Here is a 24,758-nt window from a genome sequence, read left to right on the forward strand (position 1 = left end):
TGGAAGGAGGTGGGGCCAGAATGCAATAGAGGGTGTGTGGACAGCAGGTACACCCTTGCTCTCCGGTTTAATTTAATGGGGGAACATGTAAGAGTTAAGGAGTGCCATCAGACAGGAGGTGGGTGGTGGAGGATCACTGTTCCCTACCGCCACTATGGCCTCCTGCTGCTGTCCCACAATAGTGGCGATTTCTTTATATGGGGAAAGAAAGAAAAAGCAGCAACGAGCACACAGCCCATTCAGTGGGCGTTTCTATTGCACTGCTTTTCCTGCACACAGCAGAAAATGGCAGCAAGTTTCACTTTAAAAAACTAAGTCGGATTTACCAGGATCTATTTTGCCACGGAAAAAAGACCAGGAGGAGTGGGAGATGCGCCGTAGGTGGACAGCGTTGTCAAAAGGATGCGCTAAAAACTGAGTGGGCAGTAACAAGCATGCGATAGAACGCTCATCTGATGACGCCCAATATCTGAAAAGAGCTATTGTTGCACAGGCCACTGATGCACAGCCTGCTCTTTGCACTTCAGCAGATTAAGTATCGGACTGGGCTTCCCATTAGGAGGAAGCTTCTGTGTGTGTGTGTGTGTATAAGGCATGTCCCCACCGCAATACCTTAATCCTCCAAGAAGAACACAGACTTCCCTTGGCAGTGTACATTTACATTAAATAGTCTCCTGGGGCGCCATTGACTAAGACTTGGTCTGCTCTGAATGATCAAACTGGTGGATAAAAAAATCCAACAAATGGATAAAATACAATATGGCACGTACTCTCTGCCTCTCTTTCTCCAGCCTAAGTTTGATGTTCAGTAACAGACCCCGGTCTGGGAACTTGGATATCCAACTAACAGCTACAACGTCAAGTGGTGAGTGAGGACACAACTTGTAGTACAGTAGCAGGGAAGGGACCCTTGAATGCTGTTTTCCTCTGCAACTCCCTTGCTCAGCAAGATCAAGTCTCAGGTTTGCTACATTGCAAGTGTGTGTGTGTGTGTGTGTGTGTGTGTGTGTGGTGGGGCAGGGGTGGAGAAGAGTTACAGGAGGAAAGTGGCAAGTAGAACTATTTGAACATTAAGCATTAAGCACAACTCCGCTTTCTCTCTGCTGCAAATCATCCCCTCATCCTGCTGTTTTGTGTTGGTGGAGGGGAAGCAAGGAGGTAGACAAGTCCCTAGCCATTTAGAATTCTTCCAGTATAGTGCAGTCATACAAAAAGGGCTGGGAAGGGTGAGGGAAGTCAATATTTAGCTGTACAATTATTACCAAAAAGACATGTTTTAGTTTAACTAAAAAATATTTATTAACAATGTAAAATGTTTAATATTTTACAGTTAGAGCTACTTCTGGCATGCCCTATAAGCAGTAACACTTAGTTGATGTTCAGACACCATGCTTCAACCTTTAATGGAAACAAAATGGGATAATCTGCTTTACATCTGTGGATTTGACAGTTTCCTACACCATCTTTTAAACTTTTAGTCCTTTCTTCCCAAAGTTGAAATAGATACATGGGGGGGGGGGGGGAGAGGAGGGGGTTTAAAAAGTAAATTAGCTATTTTTATGCATTATACAATATGTAGATATAACTATCTCATTTTTACAGTAACGACATATCAGTGTTATCTTGCTTGTGTACTAGAAATTAAGATATTGTACTATGAAGATCTTGTATAAGTTGAGATATAGAGTGGAAGACTAAATATGAATGAGAGCACAAAAAGCAATAGGAGAGTTTGTGCATGTTCCCTTACAATATTGGCTCTGTTTATTTTAGCATTTTAGAACTTAAGTACAGTTTTGCTGTTCTAAATAGTTTTCTATGGATTAAGATTGCTTAATAGAATATGTTCAAATAGTTTAACATCATACTAGCAAGAGCTACAGTCATACTATTTTACTGTACACAATTGGTCGTGATTTGTACACTAAATTAAAAAAATCTCTGCATGTTTTATTTAATAATTATAATATTTGCATCTAATCACAGAATGGTTTAAAGTAGACATGCAGTATGCCATTAAAAAAAGTTTAAAAAGATTTTTAATAATGTTAAATTAGTTTCTGAATTTGGTTATCGTCAGCAACAATCTGTAAAACTCTTGAAAAGGAGGGAAGAAATATAATTAGGGCTGTGTAGAAAACACACACAATCACTTAGAGCATTTAGGTTTATCCCAATAAAGGTCAAATTGTATTGGCTGTGGTCATCTGTGCACTTCTGTCCTGGGTCATCTAGCTAGAGACAAGACAGCACAGTCCAAAGAATCTCCGCTTCCGTCTTCGAACTAGTGGATAAGGAGTCAAGTTTAGCAGGCTGCTATCATCTGTATTTAAAAACAACAACAAGAAGAAAGGGTTTGAATCAAGCATCCATTCTGAAGGACATCTTTTTTGTGAGGTGCTTTATAATGACACAAGGGGAGCTTCCTTTCACTTAATGGACCTTGATAGGAGATCCCAGTGAATTAGTGGGAAGTGGACGTACAGGATCCTTTTGGTCATGCGGACATACAGGATCTTTTCAGTCATGAAGAAGCATGATACAACCCTGTAACCAATCAAATTCTCCAGAAGTATTCCTACATTTATTTATTTATTTATTTATTTAAGGATTTTTTTATGCCGCCATTCAGCTAAAAAAGGCTCTCACGGCAGCTTACAAAAGTATTTCTTGACAATATTTATTCATGAAGGAAAATGCTTAATTTGAAACTGGTCTATGGAGAAATAATAATAAAAAATCAAACGATTTTATTATCGGAAAAGCCTTCACATTTCTTCCGAAATCACAGTGATTAAATTAATTTGGTTCCATGGGCCTAATCTATACCAAGCAGGATATTGCACTAGGAAAGCAGTATGAAAGCAGTATATAAAAGGCAGGAGCCACACTACGCAGGACATAGCAGTATAAAAGCAGTATATGATATGTGTCAGTGGACCCCAACAGTTGTCAGTGCACTTCAATACTGCTATAAAGCAGTAGTGTGGCTCCTGCCTTTTATATACCACTTTCATAGTGCAATATCCTGCTTGGTGTAGATTAGGCCATGGTGCGAAAGAAGTGCCCCAAAGAGTAGTAGATTAATATGTGCCATTCTAATCACAGTAGCAATAAGAGAAACACTCGTATAACCTTACACTCATACTAATCTGTCAGGGATGCTTTAGGGTGGATTCCTGCATTGAGCAGGGGGTTGGACTCGATGGCCTTGTAGGCCCCTTCCAACTCTGCTATTCTATGATTCTAAGATTCTAATTTTTAGTGGTTGATGACAAACTCCTTTTAAAAATTTGAACATCTTTTATGTCCTTTTTGTTATGTCTTTGAAAATTTCTCCAGTCACACAGCTGGTTAGGTGTTGTGCCCCCTCACAATTAAGCAACACTCAGCTTCCTTATTATTGTTGTTGTTGTTGTTCTATTACCCCACCCTACTTTTGTAGCCAGAACAGCTTACAAACACATAAAACAAACCCCAATGCAATCATCTTAAGAATAACTACCTAGCGATATAAAGCTTGTCATTACTATTATTTATGTAGTGCCATCAACCATGCAGAGTAACATGAGAATAAGTGACAGGTCTGAGAGGCATGCATTTTAAATTTTGACAGTGAGGAGACAATGGAGGGCAGGTACAGAAGCTGGAGTGTATGTATATGACCAGATGCAGTTTACAATTTTAGCCTTTATTTCAGCTGGGATAAGGGCTAAGAGTTTAAGCCAAAGATTTCTCAAAAAAATGGGGTTTTTGAAGATGGATCTGAAGAAAAAGAGAAAAGTAGCACGCAAATACAGTATTCTAAGAAGCAATTCAAGGAATAAGAGGTAGCAAGGGAGAGGAGGTGGGGTTATTTTACTGTCTAATAATTTCAGAGGAACGTCATATGACAGCCAGTGTGGTGTAGTGGCTAGAGTGTCAGACTGGGAGTTGGGAGATCTGGGTTCTAGTCCCCACTCGGCTATGGAAAAATACTGGGTGACTTTGGGCCAGTCACAGACTCTCAGCCCAACCTACCTCACAGGGTTGTTGTTGTGAGGAAAAAGTGGAGAGGAGGAGGAATATGTACGCCGCCTTGGGTTCCTTGCAGGAAAAAAGGCGGGATATAAATGCAATAATAAAATAAATATGCACCCCACTTTGTGTCATCAGATTTGATATACAAGGAATTAGTTTACCATTACTGAAAGAAACTGAGCCTGGCCACTAAAACATCCAATTATTACATGCAAAAAAGAAAAGCCTACCTTGATTTTTCAATGGCAAAGGCATTGACTCCCTGAGTTTGCTTAAAAGGTTTTTCATTTCTCTCATATCCCTGTGGAAATGAAGCACAGAACTGATCAAATAGAACAGACATTACTTAAGCTTAGATAAAAACTATTCTGCATTTTGGGCTTACAATAACAGTACTATGCAGGGACAAGGGGGATTTAAAAAACATCAGAAGATTGAATGGAAAGGTTTTGTAAACGTTTAATGGAGAAGTGATGTACTTCTAATGATTAATACTACCATAGAGGTCTCTTAATAAGAGCATTAGTAAAGGTTTGAGGAGGAGGAACTGGAGAAATTGCCAAAATTATTAACATCTATTCATGCATTCATATCCAACAGACCTTTTACAGCTGCTCACCATTCTTTTGGGTATTTCGTACAGTTTCTAACTGTCAAGTATATACTATACAGAGCAAGCAACAATTAATTGGAACCAGTATTCCCTAACAAACTCTTTTTTGCTCATTGAGTTTGAGGCCAGTAACTATCCCTTGTGCGTACCCAAGACAGGGCCTTTTCAGCTGTGGTACCCAAGATTTGGAACAGCTTCCAAATGAAGGTCTGCTCGGCCCCATTGCTGCTTGCTTTAAGACAAGCCGTAAAGATAGTTTTATTCTAGTAGGCTTTTGTGGAGTTCCATTCTTAATAAGTTTGGGGGCTGTTTTCAGATTGTTATGTAGATTTTAATGATTTTTATTTCAAATTATGATTATAAATTTGTATTAACATTTTATCGAACGTTGTGTATGTGTACATGCACGCATGTGTGTATTTATTTTACTGTAAGCCCCTTTCAACGTTTTGGCCCCAAGCTCTAAACGGTTTGGGGCCAGGTTATTTGAAGGAACGCCTCCTCCCATATGTACCTGCCCGGACCTTAAGATCATCTACAGGGGCCCTTCTCCGTGAGCCCCTGCCAAAGGAAGTGAGGCAGGTGGCTACTAGGAGGAGGGCTTTCTCCACTGTGGCACCCCGGCTGTGGAATGAGCTCCCCAGAGAGGTCCGCCTGGCACCTACACTGTACTCCTTTCGTCACCAGCTGAGACCTTTTTATTCTTTCAGTATTTTAACACTTAATTTTAACTTAAATTTAAATTTTACTGTTCTAACTTTGTATTTTAATCTTATATCAATTTTGCTGCGTGGTTTTATCCTGGTTGTGCTTTTTATACTGTAAATTTTTGTACTTGTGCTTTTAACCTGTTGGTTGTTTTATTATGGTTTTAATTTTTGTGAACCGCCCAGAGAGCTTCGGCTATTGGGTGGTATAAAAATGTAATAAATAAATAAACAAAATAAATTAGAGAAAGGCAGAATATAAATTGCAATAATAAATGAATGAATAAATAAAATAGTGTCTCTCGGACACTGTGAAGTAATATATTAAATAAAAAACAAGACCTTTTCATACAGTATGATTTTTAGATACCTAAATTTGTTTGTGTGTGTGTCTGCAGTGTGGATCGGTTTGGAAGCATTCACCACACCTGGGAATTACCAAGTACACGTCAGAGCCAGGTTTGGCTTCAGCTCCTTGTTGAGGTGTGCGCCTTAGGTTTGTTGCTGTATAATGGGTGAAAAGGCCTAAAGATTAAAGGGGTTGAAACTGGTACCTCAGTTAACATCTTCCACTCCTTAAATCTGCAATTCTTTGGAGGAAGACCTGGCACCTAGGTTGCAATACCATTTATGAATATATGGTCAGTTTGATAGGAATTGTAACATCACTGGCATTCCTACAGTATCCGGACAGCAGTGATTAACTTCTATTAAATCCAGGATTATGTTATCAATGGATGTGAAAACAGCTGTTGATTATGGATGCCCTGGTCCCGACTTTAAATCTAAGTACATCATTCGTGATCCTAATTGTACAACTTTTTAACGCATTAAATATTTGTTAAAATATTTGTTCAGTCTTAGTATATTATAATGCAGCAGTAATAACCACCCGTTTGGGACTGGGAGGTGGCAACTGAAGGGCTGAATTTACCACCACCCCCATTCCACCCTTCCCCTCAATAAGTGATTGGTACTAACACTGGCCATCTGGCAGGGTCTGCTTGTACACAGCCCCAGCTACCAACAACTAGATACCCAGTACCAATAGGTGTGCTGAGATATGTGTGTGTGTGTGCTGAGATGTGTGAACACATTGCATTCCTTATTGAACAAAGGATCCATAGAGAGGAGCTTACTTCTGCATATGCTTCATCCTTGCTAAATGTTTAAAGGGATAAAATCATGAATACTAAAAGAGGCACGTACCGTTCAGTGTTTTCAATATCCGTGGAAACCTGACATAAATGTTGTTGGATGTCTATTGGTGAAGAAGATGTGTCTTCTAAAATCGGAACTTCTGAACTCTCCTCTGTTTTACTGTCTATGAGCTTGGGTGCAGCAGAAGTCTCTGTCCCTTTGAAACATTCAAGAAGAAACAGAACAATGTCTAATCAGAAACAATTTATACCCTCCCCTCCTGCTCCGCATCAGCTGCCACTCTGCAAAATCCTTGCTTGACTTCAGTGTTGCATATACTCTGAGCTAAATAAATAAATAAATAAATAAAATAAATCAAAAGTCTGTTGTATGCAATCATGTAGCCTGTGTAAATGATGCAAATTTGAACAGGGTTGAATATGTGGTAGAGTTTGTTCTTTTTCTACTACAAAACGGGCAAGAGCTATGCAGGAGCCCTGCCCTCCATCCCCGATCACTGGGAAACTTATTATTCAGTTAACCCCTATGGCTCCAAAGGTTCCACCGCACAGTGTTACACACACATTTCCAAGTTTTATCTTTGCATCTGAATTCTATTTAACATAATTTACTATTTGTCAGCGATGGTTCTTATTCCCCCACACAATCCTGTTCTTGTCACACAACATTTTGGAATGAACTTATCAACTAGTTGTCTACCTGGTTCTAAGCGTCACAGCTGTATTGTACAATTTCTCAGTGGATATTCTGAGTCATTACTAATATTTCTGCTATTTGACCTTTCACTTCATTATTGTTTGCGGTGTGTGTAATGTTTTTTTTTTAAAAAAAATCTGAGTAACTGCTTTAAAAACACACACCAATACTGATGATCAAAATCATTAATTAACTTTTGTAAACCGCCCAGAGAGCTTCGTAATAATAAATCAATAAATCAATAAATACACAACCCAGTTGAATCAGAGAAAACAACAACACAGCAGCATAAGCCACACTCTTAAAACATCAAATCCTTATTTCTGTTCCCAATATCACATTTGCACTTGGAGAAATCCATGAAATATCTTTGTATTCACTAACAAAACAAAGACATGCTTCCTATCTTCTGCTCTGTCTCCAACTTGAGAGCTTTTAGATGTATGCCTTAGGCTGAAATCATATCATATGCAGTCTTAACTGGAAGTAAGTCTCATTAAACACAATGGAGTAAACATGTATATGGTAGTGCTATAAGACTGGTTGTTTTTTCTTTCCTAATGAGCTCCACCAGCAAAGCACTGCCAACACCCTCATCCCAAATAAACTTCACCTATCATTAACCAAGTGCCAATTCAGAGACATTTTCCACCTCGTGTTTCATATGATTAAGAATTTGATAGAAGTGCCCCCGTGTGATAATATTACAAGTAACCACACCCTTAAAATTGTGTTTTCTAATGATTATTTCAATGACTTGCAGTCTTATGACTTAAAAATATTACATTTCATCAAAATGTTATTTATAAACAAGAAAACACCAGATCCAAGCTTTCCTCGTTAGGAAGGTAATAGGCCAAGAGCAATTTCCCCCTTCCCAATACAATTTTAGTCTCATTAAAAGCCATCTTCAGGGGCCAAATTTTTCTCTATGAAAGCAGGTGGATACATTTAAACATCTCCTCCTCAACATTTCTTTAAGGTCTTCCCTCCGCCACAACACACTTAGGTTTTTTCCATATAGCACTTGCACATTTTGAAATATAGTGATGAAACCAGACAAATCCATTCCTTTTATAGTTACTTGGCTCTAATTTGAACAGGAAAACCAGTTTGTTTTTAACTGATTTCTCATTTATCTAAAATATAAAACAATTACAAACATTCATGTACTGTGCTAAGAAGATCTGCTGTTTATGCAGCACACAAAATCCCAAACAGAAAATATGCTCTTCCATTTGTGAGACCTGTGCACTGTGCCTGGCCCATACTCAGGTGCAATGCAGCGTTGGCTTTATTTTGGTGTGTCCTCGATGTACCGTATCTGGATCATTTTGAATTTCCATCAGAGAACCACTGTTGCAGAGTCTCTCAACGATGCACGCACACCATTTCTCCTGATGGGCACATTTCTTTCTTTTCTTATTTAAAGTACCTTCTTGATGATATTTTTTGAAGCATGTATTACATTGTTTTTTGCAGGCTTGCTTAAGCAAAATGCCGTGCTTTGGAAAGGATTCCTCTAACACGCAAGGCAACTCGTACACATATTCATATAAATGGCCTGAGTCAAAAAGGATAAAGTGGAAAGTGATATTTCCTCCAGCTTCAGAAAGGAAGGAAGAGAAAGAGAGAGAGAAAGAGAAGAAGAAATGAAGGAATTTACATGAGTAATTTAGAGGGGTCTCTGGTTCAGGACCCTTTCTAATTGAATTAATATTGCAAATTTGTTTAAAGATGAGACAGCTGAGCGCACAGTTGCAAAACAATGAATCCTTTCAGACAGCATCAGTGCCAGTTGCACACCCACAATGAGCACAAAGCAATAAATCTGGTGTTCAGCTGTCTGTGAGCAATTTCCACTTCAGAAGCACTTGATTGCCTCCAGGCGGTTGTTCCACATTTTCCAGTGCAGCAGCCCAACCCAAGACAAATAGTTATGAAGTGGCTCTGAAGTGGCACCTGTGTACAGAGAGCCAATGCCTCATGAATGCCATATATTCATCACAGGGCATGGCTAACAGCAAGCTATATAATGGGCGAATACCCAACGTATTCTGGGAGATTGGTTTACCTTTTGATCTTTAGGATCAATTGTCACATTATTTTTCCCCTCCGCTGGCTCTTTTTTTTAAAAAAAACAAACCCTTTTTTTTTTAAGGAAAAGAAAAGTGTCGTGGCTTTAGAATGTGGGGATAGTCAAAGATGTGTATCTGAATTGTTTGGCCAAATATCTTTTGCAAAGATTGCTGAACATGAGTTGAATCCAATGTTAGTGCCACTTAGAGTAGACCCACTGAAATGAGTGGGACTTAAGTTAGGCTAAAATTGGATACAGCCCCATATTCTAAGGGCTTACCCAGACAATCGAAAGGAAGTTTGACTCTAAGCATTTTAGGCTTGCACCATGGTTACTAGCCTTGTGTGAGTGTCCTGATTACAAGCCCTCCAGCTGAAATGTGAGATAATAAAGAGGTTTGCTGTACCATCCACAAAGCTTTATTCAGTAAATAGACATCTCTTCACACCTAAAGGGAGTGTGATGCTGGAGCTTAATTAGTTTAACAAATTAAGGGAGTTGCCTATCAACAAAAATGGACAGTTTTCCCATGGTGCTAACAGGCTTTTTTACTTCAGGGAGGGTCTTTGAGCTGAAGTCTCTGGAGAGTGGCTACCCTAATGGACAGCCTCCCAACTCCACCCACTTGATCTTGTGGTGGACTCTGTGATCTGTCAACTCTGATGTCCCCACCCCCTCTGAATGAGGCTGAGTTCCTAGGGGTGGGGGGAAATGGTCTCTGAGCCTTTGGTATCCTGTATGATAAACTCCTGGGAAGATTCATCCTTGTCACCTGAAGAGTCTTGGAGATCTCCTTCCCTGCTTCCTGTCTTAGCTGGTCCTTACTTCTGGTCCTTGTTCTCCTCCTCCTTCAGTTTACGAGTCTGATTCAGCCCCCAAAATCCAGTCCCCAGCACTAGGGAGCATGGGCCTGATCCTGACAGTGAGTGAGTTTGGGATAGCTTTGGTGCAGAACAATAGTCCTGCTAAAGGGAGATTACGTTTGTGGTTTAAAATGAAGTGCTACTGCTGAACTTAACCATTGTTTAACTCATCGTTCCTCAATTTTGGTAGGTATATTGTATTTTATGGCACAATTCTATGCATGTAGAAAAAGTTCTACAACTCCCAACATCCCAGCTGCCAGCAAGAACACTCAAGCCTGCCTGAAAGTGCTTGAAACAAAATGACAATGTCCTTGCCAAATATTTGTAACATTTTGTTTCAAGCAAGGAAATTGATCAGGCAAGATTCCACACACTGAACAGCCGTAGCAACAAAATTATTTTAAAAAATTATGACCCCATCTGTGCAATTTTGAGGCACCGAAAAAAAGGGGCGAAGGAGTGATTGTTCTTCCAAAGTTTCTGCATCTGTGGAAGGGCAGTCACTGGCGAGGGAGGCTGGAAGAGCGTCACAAGTTTTTTTGCCGCTCTTGTCAAGCGGTTCTTTAGCCAATCCCAGCAACCTGCAATAAAAATCACTCTTCATGAATAGCACCATATATAATATTTCCATATACCATGAATACCCAGCATATTCACGATCCAATGATGCCCAGGGGCGTGTGCATGGGCACTGTTGGATCCTTCCCATATTAATTACCAACAATAAAAATATGAGAACTAGTTGTAGTTATCTTGCTCATGGTCTATTTCCGATCTATTGCTCTCAATGCTGGACACATTTCCTATCTTTCTTCTAGAGAAATGCAAATGAACACCAGATAATTACACCTTCATGTTACATGTCATATTTTACACCTTCATGTCATATTTTTCCTTGAGCTGGTTTGATTTTTGATATGAAATCAGAACGCGTTCTAGTAGAATTGCTATTGTATATTAGAAACGAAAGACCGAAACATCCTGAAAATAGTTTTCTTGGTGCTTCTTAACAGGGAAGTGACAAGGAAAGAATAATTAGATGGTGGCAAAGCAGTGGAGTTTGAAATGAAGTGTTCTGGGAAGAGACCATGAGCCTTTCTACAAAAGGCTTTTATGTAGTGAGCGCTTGTATGTATGTAGTGAGCACTTGTGATTGCTCACTCCCAGTAGTTTGCAGGTCCTTTACATGATATTGTCATCCTCCGCGGCCTAGCCTGCTCTTTGCAAGTATTTCCCCAGCTTTTTTTTTTTTTAGATTGAGGGAAGTCTGGTATTATTTAGAAATGGCAGGATGAGAGTCTCATGTATTTGTGCAATTCTACTATACCATAGTGCCCTCTAGTGGTTGTGTAATTAAACATATGGAGTTGAACTTAATCCTGCAAAGACTCCAGAAGCAGAAACCTCAGTAAAGGTACAGGATAAAAGCCTCATGTAGAACAACCCCATACCTTGGTGGCAGAGCTCATGTTTTGTTTCCAGGAGGTCCCAGGTTCAATCCCTGGCATCTCCAGTTAAAAAGAACAAGTAGCAGTTGAAGCGAAAGAACTCTGCCTGAAATCCCAGACAACCGCTGCCAGTCAAGACAATATTGGGCTAGATGGACCCAACAGACTGACCTGGTATAAGACAGCTACTTTTGCCCCCTATGATTTGCATTTATACAATACTTTTCCAGAGTATTCAAAGCACTCTACATGTATCACCTCATTATTCCTGACGACACTCCCCTAAGCTAAGGTGTGTCAGTGACCCTTGCCATATTGCAGACCGTGAAGAACATAACAACTTGCCTAAGGTCACCAGCAAGTAAACCAGGGGTGGGGAATATCTTTCCACCCAAGGGCCAATTGCAATTCTGGACAAGCTCTTGGAATCCAAATTTCAGCCATGGGCAGGGCTAAAGGTAAAAAGGGCAGAGCTGAAACACAGTACTATTGCTGTGCCAAAATGTTTGGTCATTCCATTTTTGGCATTTCATGGGGGGTGGAGGAAAACAAAAACTCGCGCAAAAGAGGCTGGGAGAAGTGAGGATTTCAGAGAATTTCCACATATCTTTTTAAATGCAGCCAGCTCTTGAGGGGTCTTCTTCCTTTCTTTTTATTTGTTTTAAAACACCCCTGGCATTTTCAGGAGCCCTGGAGTTCTTCCTGAACTCTTATTCGAGAGGGCAAGGTCACATGGTCTCAAATAGGCATTCTTTAAGAACTGCTGGGCTCCTCCAAATGCTGAGGAGAAGGAGGGGGGTTTGAAAAACTAAAAAAATAGGAATAAGGCCCCTTAGTAATCAGCTACACTTAAAAAAAGGTATGTGGAAACCCTGTCCTACTCCCCAAGGAGAAAAATTCTTCGAATTCCGCCCCACCCACCCCGTCCTTGTGAAAGACAACGTAAAAATAATGCCTCTTTTGCAGGGAGAAAGTTCCTGAAAATAAGGGGTAGGATTTAAGCTTATTTTAACGTAAAAGTTCTTATTTCCAATAACTTAGCTTTAGGAGAGGTATTCCACCCTTTTAGAAAGAGACAAAAACTGACTAATAGTTGAGAAAGCACCAAAGAATTGGTGACCGGGTGAAAAGGATGTGCCCATGTGAGGAACCCTGTCAGGCACTTCAAATGAAGTAAACGTTTGAACGAGATGGGCCTTCTCAATTCACACTACTCTGAAGCAGAATTACAATACTATAGTATCTAAGGACAGCAAGCTACTGCTTAGAGAAGGGAGGGCTTGTTGCCGAGATTATAAAAAAACAAAAGCATTTTTTGTGCATCAAAAGTGCTCTACCCTGATATGAAAGTGCTTCATAAATAACAACCCCCCCAAATAGGTCCTTTTGATGAAAAATACATGACCACGTTTCCTAGTATTGCTTACCAGCATGAGTTAAAGGCGAACAGATGAATGGAGATGCCTTTCTTGTACGGCTGAGGAGTGCTTTCAAAAAGTGCCCCCCCACTACCAATGGACAAGGTACACAGACCGAGAGTCAAACTCCAAAGGTTCTGCTTCAGTTCAATTAGGATGTGGGAGGAAAGCTTCATGCTTGTAAGAGAAGGGCACATCTGGAGTAAAAACAGCTCAATGCCTTTCTGTGGTTGAGCTATTTTCGTTCCAAGATGTTTACATCCCCATACAAGAAGACGAGCTCTCCTCCTGTAGGTCAGCTCCCTGCTGAAGCAGTCTGAACTGGGATAGCGAACTGAACTTTACAAAAAGATATAAAAAGCACCAGAGAGACCTAGGCTTTGCTTCTGCTGGGTTGCTTTAGATACCCATGAGGCCGGTGAAGCCCGCAAAGCACTGAACTGCACAGTCTGCTTTTGCTAAACACCTGTATGCCTGCTTTCCCCCCCGGCACTGGCCTGACTATTCGCAGTGCAAACATTTGCTCAGTCCTTTCATGCTTTCAGGAACGCATCCATGAATGAGCAAGTGTGCACTGATGTGTAAGGGTAGCTCAGCAGATTTCTCCCTGGAAAACTGCAGAGGGCCAGTTCAGCTAGGTAGCCCGCATTCACAGCTCCACCAAAATCAGCACTAGCCACTGAAGATGCCATGCTTGTGAAATACAGTGATGAAAAGCAGCTTGCTGGGTGCCTGATACAACATAGAGTAGAATCATAGAATCATAGAATAGTAGAGTTGGAAGGGGCCTACAAGGCCATCGAGTCCAACCCCCTGCTCAATGCAGGAATCCACCCTAAAGCATCCCTGACAGATGCTTGTCCAGCTGCCTCTTGAAGGCCTCTAGTGTGGGAGCGCCCACAACCTCCCTAGGTAACTGATTCCACCGTTGCACTGCTCTAACAGTTAGGAAGTTTTTCCTGATGTCCAGCTGGAATCTGGCTTCCTTTAACTTGAGCCCGTTATTCCGTGTCCTGCACTCTGGGAGGATCGAGAAGAGATCCTGGCCCTCCTCTGTGTGACAACCTTTTAAGTATTTGAAGAGTGCTATCATGTCTCCCCTCAATCTTCTCTTCTCCAGGCTAAACATGCCCAGTTCTTTCAGTCTCTCTTCATAGGGCTTTGTTTCTAGACCTCTGATCATCCTGGTTGCCCTCTTCTGAACACGCTCCAGCTTGTCTGCGTCCTTCTTGAATTGTGGAGCCCAGAACTGGACACAATACTCTAGATGAGGCCTAACCAGGGCCGAATAGAGAGGAACCAGTACCTCACGTGATTTGAAAGCTATACTTCTATTAATGCAGCCCAAAATAGCATTTGCCTTTCTTGCAGCCATATCGCACTGTTGGCTCATATTCAGCTTGTGATCTACAACAATTCCAAGATCCTTCTCATTTGTAGTATTGCTGAGCCAAGTGTCCCCCATCTTGTAACTGTGCATTTGGTTTCTATTCCCTAAATGTAGAACTTGGCATTTATCCCTATTAAATTTCATTCTGTTGTTTTCAGCCCAGCATTCCAGCCTATCAAGATCACTTTGAAGTTTGTTTCTGTCTTCCAGGGTATTAGCTATCCCACCCAATTTTGTGTCATCTGCAAATTTGATCAGCGTTCCCTGCACCTCCTTGTCCAGTACTTTGCAAGCTCACTGCAAGGCCAACTGAGGGAGGATTGGGAAGAAAGGCCTCTTAAAAATAACTTATTGGGCTTCCAAGCTATAATAAGATACTCAGGGACTGACTGTTAGAGCTTTACTACACAAGGCATTTATTATGTGCTTGTGATTCCTTGCTCACAGTTGTTTACAGGTTCTTTAGATGATGTTGTGATCTTCCAGTATTTCTTCTGCTTTTTCAGAGCACTTTACTGTGTTTTTTTTCCAGAAGGGGGAAGCTGGGGTATTATTTCTGAATGTGCTGTTTCTAATTGTGTATTTACACTCTTCCGCTATAGCACAACTCCACCTAAGAGGTTATGTAGTGGAAAAGCAGGAAAAGCTCTTTGTGTAGAACTTGGACCTCAATTCTGCAATGAATCCAAAATTACAAACAGTGATTAATAGCCTCATACAGAAAAGCTGTTATTAGCACATGAGGGTAGCAGCACCTACTCTTATTGATTTATTTCACTTTGGTGGGCATGATCTAACAGACCATACAAGGCTGCTGTCTTCAGTCATGGAACTTCAGGCCTATCATAGGCAGCCTCCACTCTCTCTGGATCCTGTAGTTTGTTTATTAGATACTTTTTTATACCGGCAATAGCTGAAGATATCTGCGTAGTTAACAAAAATTAAATTTGTTGTAGCTCAGAATGTTTCTGTTTTATTTTCTGATTGCTATGATCATGGAAATCCCTGAAGGACTGTGACACATCCTGTTCCTTGTAGGAAGGGGACTTAACTGATACGTTCTACTCTCATTATGGAAACATGTAACAGCTGAACAGTCACCTTAAAATAATGCCTTTGATTTTTAAGGGATTACTTTCCCCATTGAAATAGCACCATATAGTGGAACATTCAGTCTGGCTAAAGGGACATTCTATCCTTTCTCAACCTGGTGCCCTCCAGTTATTTTGGACTACAGTTCCCAGCATTCCTTCCCGTTGGCTATGCTGGCTGGAGCTGATGCCACTTGAATTCCAAACCATGTGGAAGGCTTTGCTCCTCTGTACTGCAACACTTATGTGGCAGCAACTAAAGCCAGTTTTACAACCATTTGCACCTCTTGACAATCTTTTTAAAACTGTGCAAACATTCTGTGGCATTATTAAACAGCAGGCCTGGGAGTTTGTCCTACATGAGCATTGACTCTCTCCCCCAGCCCCCCGCCCCCTGAAGTGTCAGAGGCTGGCGGTGCCCCAGGTTGAAGAAGGAGGCCAATAAAAAACAAAACAGTCCCTGCCCTCAAGGTTATGATCTGATGCCAAAAACAAAGGGATAGGGAGGGAAAAGCAAAAAAGAGCGAACTAAAGCACCAGTTCTTGAAGTTACAGAGTTCTTGTAATGACCAGCTGGGCTATAAAGAGTTCAGGGAAAGGAAGAGCCAAAAGGAGCTGGACTCCTAGCAGAGTTGAAGGAGTGACCTTTCTTCCCGTCTCTTTCTCTGCTGCATATTGATGGAATAGCTGCTGACAGGTGACAGTTGAGGAAGAGCCAAAGGTAGCTAGTCTCTTGGCAGAGAGGATGGAATGGCCCTGCTTCCATCCTCTCCCTCTGCTGCAGCCTTCTGGAATGGCAGTTGAGAAAGGAGGGCCATAGCTCAGTGGTAGAGCACATCCTTGCATGCAAAGGTTAATAGGTTAAATGCCTGGCATCTCCACCTAAAGACACCAGGGGCTTTGCTAGACCTACCGGGTGTTCCGTCGTTGAGGAGTGGTGAAAGCGGATTTTCCCGTTCAGCCGTGACGCCTCATGATCCACACCTGTCTTCGATTTGTGGCGGAAGTTTGCGCCGGTTGTGCTGCTGCCGCCGCGAGCACGGTTGCGCAGCCACACCGGCCTGATTGCCGCGGCTTTTTTCCCCCGCTCGCTGCACGATTTGCGCAAGTCCGAAAGACCGCAAACTTGCGCAGCCGTCAGCGATGCCGCCGGTGGCCCCGGCGGCGGAGCCGGCGGCGGCAGTGCCAGCTGAAGTGCTGCTGGTGCTGTTGAGGGCATTGATGCGCTCACTTCCTGATGGGGGTCGTGGCGGGTGTAATATGACCCGAGGTCAATCGTCTGCATGGGCACTCTGTGCCTACATCTCCCATCATGCCTCTGAGGTGTCGGTGGCGATGACCGCCTCTGTGCCCTGTGCCCCATCCCAAGGAGCCAACCCACATCTGGCCGTAGCCATGGCAGCAGCCCACAAACAGCTCTGCCCTCTGCCAGCCTGGTACCCACACTAACAGGCAGCGTACAGCACCGCCATTATGCGGCCACGGTAGCTGCCCACCGCAAGGAGTCACCAGCCACTTTTCCGTTCCTCCGTTCCTGCGCAAACTGTCACTGGGGGAATAATAAAAAAAAGTTGCTCCGCCGCGCTGCCCCAGCAGACTGGGCGCAAATGGCGGAGGCGGCTTGACTGAAGCCGCTGACCACTCCCCCTTAGCACGCCTTTTCCTGCCCAGTGCGGACCGCAGTGACCTCACATCCTCCCACACGTACTCCGAATTACTGCGGGACGGCAGGAAAAGGCGCACTAGAACTCACTTTTTTAAAGTCGGGAGAAAGAGGCTTCACCGCAGGATAACGGCGGATCCTCGTGAACGTCATCTGGAAGCCTCGACGTGACTGCGGAAGGTAACGCGCGCTAGAGCCCCGTCTAGTAACGCCCCAGGTTGCTAATGATGTGAAGGCCCTCTGATTGAGAACCTGGAGTGCTGCCGCCCAGCAAATCAGAAAATACTGGGCTAGATAGTGTGACCTGGCCCTCATCTATGCCAAGCAAGATATAGCACTATGAAAGTGGTACATAAAAGGCAGGAGCCACACCAAGCAGGATATAGCATGTGGTATGAAAGCGGTATGTGTCAATGGGCTCCAACAGTTGTCAGTGCACTTCAATACCACTATAAAGCAGTAGTGTCGCTCCTGCCTTTTATATACCACTTTCATAGTGCAATATCCTGCTTGGTGTAGATTAGGCCTGAGGAGTGCCTGGTTTTGCATAACCAGTTATTAACACTAACATTGTAAGCACACCCATCGAAAAGCAAAGCCATAATCTTCCATGGCTCGAGCTGCTAGTTTCTGTTCTGTATCAAATGTTATTTTGATCTACAGGTTTCACCAGAGGCAGACTGAGATGGCGGAACTAAGGAGGAATAACACTTATAAAAGGAAGCTTCTGCATCTCTTTCTATTTTACTGATTATGGGCCATTGGACAGAGTTTGATTCTTGATGTGGAAATTTTAGTTCCAAATTCCTGCACAGCTGTGGATTTTAACTGTCCATATGAAGGAGATAAGGATAAAATTGTTGGGTGGATGTATGCTGCCATGAGCTTCTTAGAGGAAAGACAGGAGATAAATGAAATAAATAAAGGCAGACTGGTTTTATGGTAGTTCTCAAGGATTGTAGGTTGCTTATCTAATTTCTACCTTGTAATGACCTGTAGCTAAAATAATTACATTGGCCCCTTTCAGAATATGCCTTAAACCATGGCTTTAACCATGGTGGTTAGACAGAAAGCCTGGCTGTGTTCAGAAGACACCTTAAACCAGCTTTAACCATAGTGAATAAAGCAAAAAGCCTTATTCTCTGTGGTTAAAGCCATGGTTTAAGGTGTCTTCTGAACATGGCCTGGCTTTCTGGCTTAACCACCATGGTTAAAACCATGGTTTAAGGTGTCTTCTGAATGGGCCCATTGATTCTTTCTAATGTCAAGCTAAGCATCAGATCCAAATACACATTCCTTTCCATGTATGTATCCACCTGCTTCCAATGAAACCAACTATGCATATAAGAGCTCCCAGTGCACACTAGAGGGGGAAAGGTTCTGGATTGAGGCATAAGAATCCTATAAGCATCCTATTGAGATACTTGTTGGAGACTAATAGATGAAGGGTGCCTGGTGAAAGTTTTGTTTCACAGATAGCCAATGACAATTGAAGCTTATCAAACAAGATCAAGAGGATTTATGACATAGGTGAATACCTTTCCGATGAAGTTGAAGCGATCCTAGCAGGCACATAGATTTTAGCATCTCTGTTGTATACATTTCTAAGCAACACTGCAACTGGATATATAGTCTACAGATTTCAGGATGAATCTCACCATCTTCTGGGCTGCAACAATATAAAATAAAATGAAACAGAGAATGTTATAATTGCCAATAGTGATTCCATTTTCTTTCTCTGTAGCTTCGATGTCCTAGACCAGCCTTCCCCAAATTGGTGCCTGCCAGATGTTTTGGAAAACAGCTGTCATGATTCCTGGCCACTAGCCATGCTGGTAGATGGGAATAGCTGTTCAAAGCATCTGGAGGTCACCAAGTTAGGGAAGGCTATCCTAAACAGTTTCTTAACCCCTGTATTTTGGGTGGGAAACGTACAAAACCATTTAATTCTAGGAACATCTCTGAAGGTACGCAATTTCATAGTCAAAAGCCTGAATTCTTTTATTTTTCTCTTTCCCAGATATGTGATAAGGACTGGCAGCTTAATTGACAACACACTTTCCCCATGTAAATATGAAAATGGGCAGACCAAAAGGGACCACATAGACCGAATGAATACTTTAAAAGTCCCTGTGGGAGAATCAGAAACAAAAAGCCCATGTAAAGATGGTTTACGTCCATCCCAGGATGATGCTTCCTTCCCATCTCTTCTTCCTCAGATCTAGAAGAGGAAATAGTGTGCTAAACATCTGTAGCTCTGAAGGGGAATCTGTTTCATTAGTCGAGTTTCAGTCTCTGGAGTTTATACCTCTGGTCTCAACTATAGAAAAATAATGAAATGCTTAGATGCGTGATGTTTAGTCCAACATCGTATGAAAAGACTTCAGCTCACGCAACAGGCCTTCCTTTTGCTCTACTTCCCCCGCAGCCCCCATGAATACCCCAAAATTGTTCTGGAGGTAGAGCTGTGTCCCCTATATTAGCTGGCTATCCCTAGGTATGGTAGAGACACTGCCCCATTGCCAATGCTGAAGCAAGATTCAGTTGCTAATAGGGTGACCATATGAAAAGGAGGACAGGGCTCCTGTATCTTTAACCATTGTATTGAAAAGGGAATTTCAGCAGATGTCATTTGTATATGTGGAGAACCTGGGGGAATTTCCTCTTCATCACAACAGTTAAAGCTGCAGTGCCCTGCCCTCTTTTAAATCTGGTCACTCTAGTATAGCTCCTGTACCTTTAACTGTTGTGATGAAGAGGGAATTTCACCAGGTTCTCCATATATACAAACGACAGCTGCTGAAATTCCCTTTTCTATGCAACTGTTAAAGATACAGGAGCCCTGTCCTCCTTTTCATATGGTCACCCTAGTTGCTAATCTAGTTGGCTTCTTTATACGGAATGGACACCATCTTGTACTTCACCTCAGGCATGAAATCTTCTTGGGCCAGCTCTGATGAAACTGGATAGTATTAATCATGTGTGTATCAAGCAATATATCTAATAATATTTTGTCCATCTTGTTTAAAGGGCACTCTTGATTTCCTAAGGTTATCTGCCTGTGCTGAAGTGCAATTCAATGCCTAGCTACCTCCCTGGAACCAAAGCAACTTGATAAATGATTCACTGCACTTCCGTATCCCACTACTTATGTCATTCTATTTAAAAAAGCGGTTTGCTTTTAAATACCAATCAAGGTTGAAATCTTTTGAGGCCAACAGCAAATTATGTTAATTTAACCTATTTGAGGGTTTAGTCACACCAATCCTTGGCCAATTTTTAAATTGCTGGAAAGCACTTTTTACTGCGTGGAAAACAAGTTGTGTGCATTAATGTAACACAAACCCCACTGACCAACTCGCCCAAAGTAAGGAATGTGGATTTTGTTACATTACAGGGAAGCAGGAGCAGGGGGAACTCATAGACTGCACACCAATTATGCTACAAGGAGATGGGAGAAGGTGATTACTGAAATTTCTCAGAATGTTAGTAAAGCTGGAAAGTTAACTTCAATTTGAATGGGACCATGTTTGCTCTTCATTCCAGGGGAAATCTATTTGTACTTATGAGAAAACATTAACAGTTGATTTAAGCAATAAATAAAAAAATTCATCATGTAAAGACCTTTTATAAACCCATTTCTTTAGTGTTAGATTCTGAGACATTGGCCTGGTTCAGAAGACACTTTAAACCGCGGCTTTAACCATGGTTAAATCCATTTAACCATGGTTAAAGCCCTTTTAACCATGGTTAAATGGCTAATCGTGTTTAAAGCTGTGTTTAAAGTGTCTTCTGAACCAGGCCATAGGCTGAAATATAATTAAAGGAATGAAAATCTTTTTACCAAAGAGCAGCGCTGTTCACTTCTTGAAAGGACCAGTTCAGACATCACAGTAAGGTATGGTTGATTATGATGGGATTGAGCTGTGGTGCACTTTGGGCTTGTGCATGACCCCTTCCCTCTACTTCAGTGCAACCATATGGAGATTGGAAGCTTTTTACTTTTTCTATTTCTTTTTAAATTAGCCACAGTTTAACATTAACATTTATTAGAATGTAAGCCTATGCGGCAGGGTCTTGCTATTTATTGTTCTACTCTGTACAGCACCATGTACATTGATGGTGCTATATAAATAATAATAATAATAATAATAATGGATTGAAGTTGGCTTGTTTCAAACAAACCATAGTTTGTTAAATTGGTTGGATTTAAATAAAATCCAACTGTTATTTTTAAATGGATACTGTTGTTTTTATGTTTCTGATGGTTTTAAAATTTTGTATACTTTTTAATATTTACTGTTTTTAACTTCTGTAAACCGCCCGGAGAGCTTTGGCTATGGGGCGGTATATAAATTTAATAAATAAATAAATAAATAAATAAATAAATAAAATTACAAGCTACAGTTAATGAAAAATGGAAGCAAACACTTCTGTTCTTCTCACAGCCATGGAGAATGGGAAGTGGGGGAATCCCATAAGCCCAAGACTCACTGCGGCTGATTCCCATCACAATAAACCATGATTATGGAAGACATAATGGAAGACCATTATTAACAGTGGAAGATCCCATGTTCCAAATCATACCCATTTAAAGAGTTTGTGAAGAATCAACATTTTTTTAATCTATTGGCTGCCCTTCAAAAAGCTCAGTTGCCTGTATGGAGTACTGTTTTGTGTGCACAGGAATTTTGGTCGTGTGGGAAACACTCCATGTGAATGCTGGGAAATGAACCATGTATGCAAATAGGGCCCTGGACTGTGGCCATGTTTATTTATAACCAACATTTTAAGTAAACATTTTTTTCAGAGCAGTAGAACGTATGAGCATGATCCCCTTTCAAACCTATGGATGCAAATGGTAGAGAACAAGTTCACTCATTGAAATCAATGCTTACCTGTTCATTTTTTTTCAACTATAAAAGTGGCTGGATCAACTAAGAGCTGCCAGTTTAAAATTGTGTTGTCATTGTAATTCAGAACAGGATTTTTTTTAAAAAAGGTAAACGTATTACATCCGTCTTAAATCTCATGCTGAAATCCATGGCATTTAATGCTAAAGTCTGGCTGTATGTCTGTCCCATGATTTCAGCTGATAAAAAGCACACAAAAATAAACTCCTTCTATTCTGAACAATACCAATGCTTGAAAGAAACAGGGAAGCCACAGATGAGTATTGTGAATTAGATCACTTTTATGGCGGGTTCAGTAATTATATCAATTTTGCAAATACATCCACTAAATTAGAGTATTAGTTTATTACATTTATGTATTGCTTCACATAACAGAAAGGAATCCCGAAGCAATTTACAAAGAAATAATAACACAAAGCCCACCAAATACAATATACAGTAACATATTCATTAAAACCATAAAAGGTTGAAAAAATAGCCACCACCTAAGGGACAAAAATCACCACCTACCCCGTCCAGCACAAGAGTGAACAACAAAAATAGCCACTAAAGCCGGACCAATGAACTATCCAAATGCCCATGAAAAGAGAAATGTCTTCACCCAGTGCCATAAACATGACAAAGTTGGTTCCCCTGGGGGGAACATTCCATAATCAAGAGGCTACCACAGAAAAGACCCATTCTCTCATTGCAACTCTCCTAGCCTCTCTTAGAGGCGGAATAGAGAGAAAGGCCTCAGAGACCTAGCAGGTTTGTATGGGGGAAAGTGGTGATACTGACCCTGTACTGTGCAAGGCTTTATAGGTCAAAACCAGTACGTTGAATTGGACTCAGCAACAAATTGGCAGCTTGTAGACAACTGAAGCCAGATAGATAAAAGTTGAAGCTGGACCACTAACTGAAGCTGTTAAAAAGCACTCTGTACCATGGAGGCCACTTGTGCCTCCAATGACAGTAACTGTTCCAAGATTAGCCCCAAACTAAGTACCTGCTCATTAAATTGCAAGTGCAGGAGCTTAGCTTGGATGGATAAAGTGCAACCAACTAGAACTGGCTGCACATCCATCTGGATTGAGGAAGGTAGTTCAGTTAGTTTAATATCTGCTAACATTGTCTCTGTCTTATATGGATTGAGCTTCAGTTTGTTGGCTCTCATCTAGTCTGTTACTAAGGCCAGGCACCAACTCAGCATATCACACCTTGCAATAGAGCAGTACGACAATGGAATCAGTTGCCTGGTGAGGTTGTGGCCTCTCCCACACTAGAGGCCTTCAAGAGGCAGCTGGACAACCATCTGTCAGGGATGCTTTAGGATGGATTCCTGCATTGAGCAGGGGGTTGGACTCGATGGCCTTGTAGGCTCCTTCAAACTCTGCTATTCTATGATTCTATGTAAAGGAGAAATAGAACTACTTGTCATTAGAATACTGATGGTAGCACACTCCAAAAGTCCAGACAACCCCACTCGGTGATTTCATGTAGATGATAAAAAACACGGGGGACAAGACTGAACCCTACAAAACCCCACACTGGAGGCTCCATAGGGCCGATCAATACACCACTGAGCACCACCGTTTGGAGCTGACCCTTCCAATTATAGCCCACCGAGCCACATATATCTATGATTGTAACATGTGCTCTTCAAGAAAACTAAATAAGCAACTTTCATAAAGCTTCCCTTTCTGGTTGCCAGGAGGGAATTCTTAGTAACCACAAGCGATCAGGTGAGTGGCAATTTTAAAACCTGTACTATATTATTTGCATGATAACTGTAGTTATCATTAGATAACCTAATGTAAAAAAGTAGTACCGTATTTCTTCAATTCTAAGACGCACTTTCCCACCCATATTAACAACTTTAAAAATGGGGTGCGTCTTAGAATCGCGGGTGCGTTTATTATTTCTTAGAGTCAAAGCTTTTTTTCTGTTGGTGGTACTGAAATTAGTGTGCGTCTTACAATCGATGGCATCTTAGAATCGAAGAAATATGGTAGTAACCAGCTGATTAATAACCACAGAACACAGCCTTGGACCCTATGGAGAAGAACTTTCTGCTTTGCATGCAGAAAGTCCAAAGTTCCATCCTGACCTCCACAGTTTCACACACAAAAAAGGAGGGTATACATATTAAAATGAATAAATATATACCCAGCCTTAAGTATGTCAAGAAAAGAGCATGGTGCTAATTCTCTCAGAAAGAGGGAGAGCTTTACATGAGGTGAATTGGCCCACATCGGGCCCTGCAGAAGACATTTTGTCCCACAGTCTAAGAAGAAGAGTAATAGAATCATAGAATAGTAGAGTTGGAAGGGGCCTACAAGGCCATCAAGTCCAACCCCCAGCTCATTGCAGGAATCTACCTTAAAGCATACCTGACAGATGGCTGTCCAGCTGCCTCTTGAATGCTTCTAGTGTGGGAGAGGCCACGACCTCCCTAGGTAATTGGTTTCATTGTCGTACTGCTCTAACAGTCAGGAATTTTTTTCTGATGTCCAGCTGGAATCTGGCTTCCTGTAACTTGAGCCCATTATTTCGTGTCCTGCACTCTGGGAGGATTGAAAAGCGATCCTGGCCCTCATCTGTGTGACAACCTTTCAAGTATTTGAAGAGTGCTGTCATGTCTCCCCTCAATCTTCTCTTCTCCAGGCTAAACATGCCCAGTTCTTTCAGTCTCTCTTCATAGGGCTATGTT

The 24,758-nt window shown here is 41.5% G+C and overlaps 1 protein-coding gene across 3 annotated transcripts in view; it reads right to left on the bottom strand.

Annotated features, from left to right (window-relative positions):
- Positions 1 to 1,514: 1,514 nt before the first annotated feature.
- The window catches only part of RGS7BP (regulator of G protein signaling 7 binding protein), a 62,613-nt gene continuing 39,369 nt past the window's right edge, over positions 1,515 to 24,758 (bottom strand). For all 3 annotated transcript variants that reach the window (XM_063128014.1, XM_063128015.1, XM_063128016.1), the window contains 4 exons: positions 18,692 to 18,822; positions 6,550 to 6,697; positions 4,251 to 4,321; positions 1,515 to 2,323 (listed from right to left, as the gene is read on the bottom strand). In XM_063128014.1, coding sequence (XP_062984084.1) covers positions 2,232 to 2,323; positions 4,251 to 4,321; positions 6,550 to 6,697; positions 18,692 to 18,822 — 442 coding nt within the window. In that variant the 3' untranslated portion in view covers positions 1,515 to 2,231. The remainder of the gene's footprint in view (positions 2,324 to 4,250; positions 4,322 to 6,549; positions 6,698 to 18,691; positions 18,823 to 24,758) is intronic.

This window comes from Elgaria multicarinata, chromosome 6 (assembly GCF_023053635.1).
Source record: "Elgaria multicarinata webbii isolate HBS135686 ecotype San Diego chromosome 6, rElgMul1.1.pri, whole genome shotgun sequence".
Classification (NCBI taxonomy): domain Eukaryota; kingdom Metazoa; phylum Chordata; class Lepidosauria; order Squamata; family Anguidae; genus Elgaria; species Elgaria multicarinata.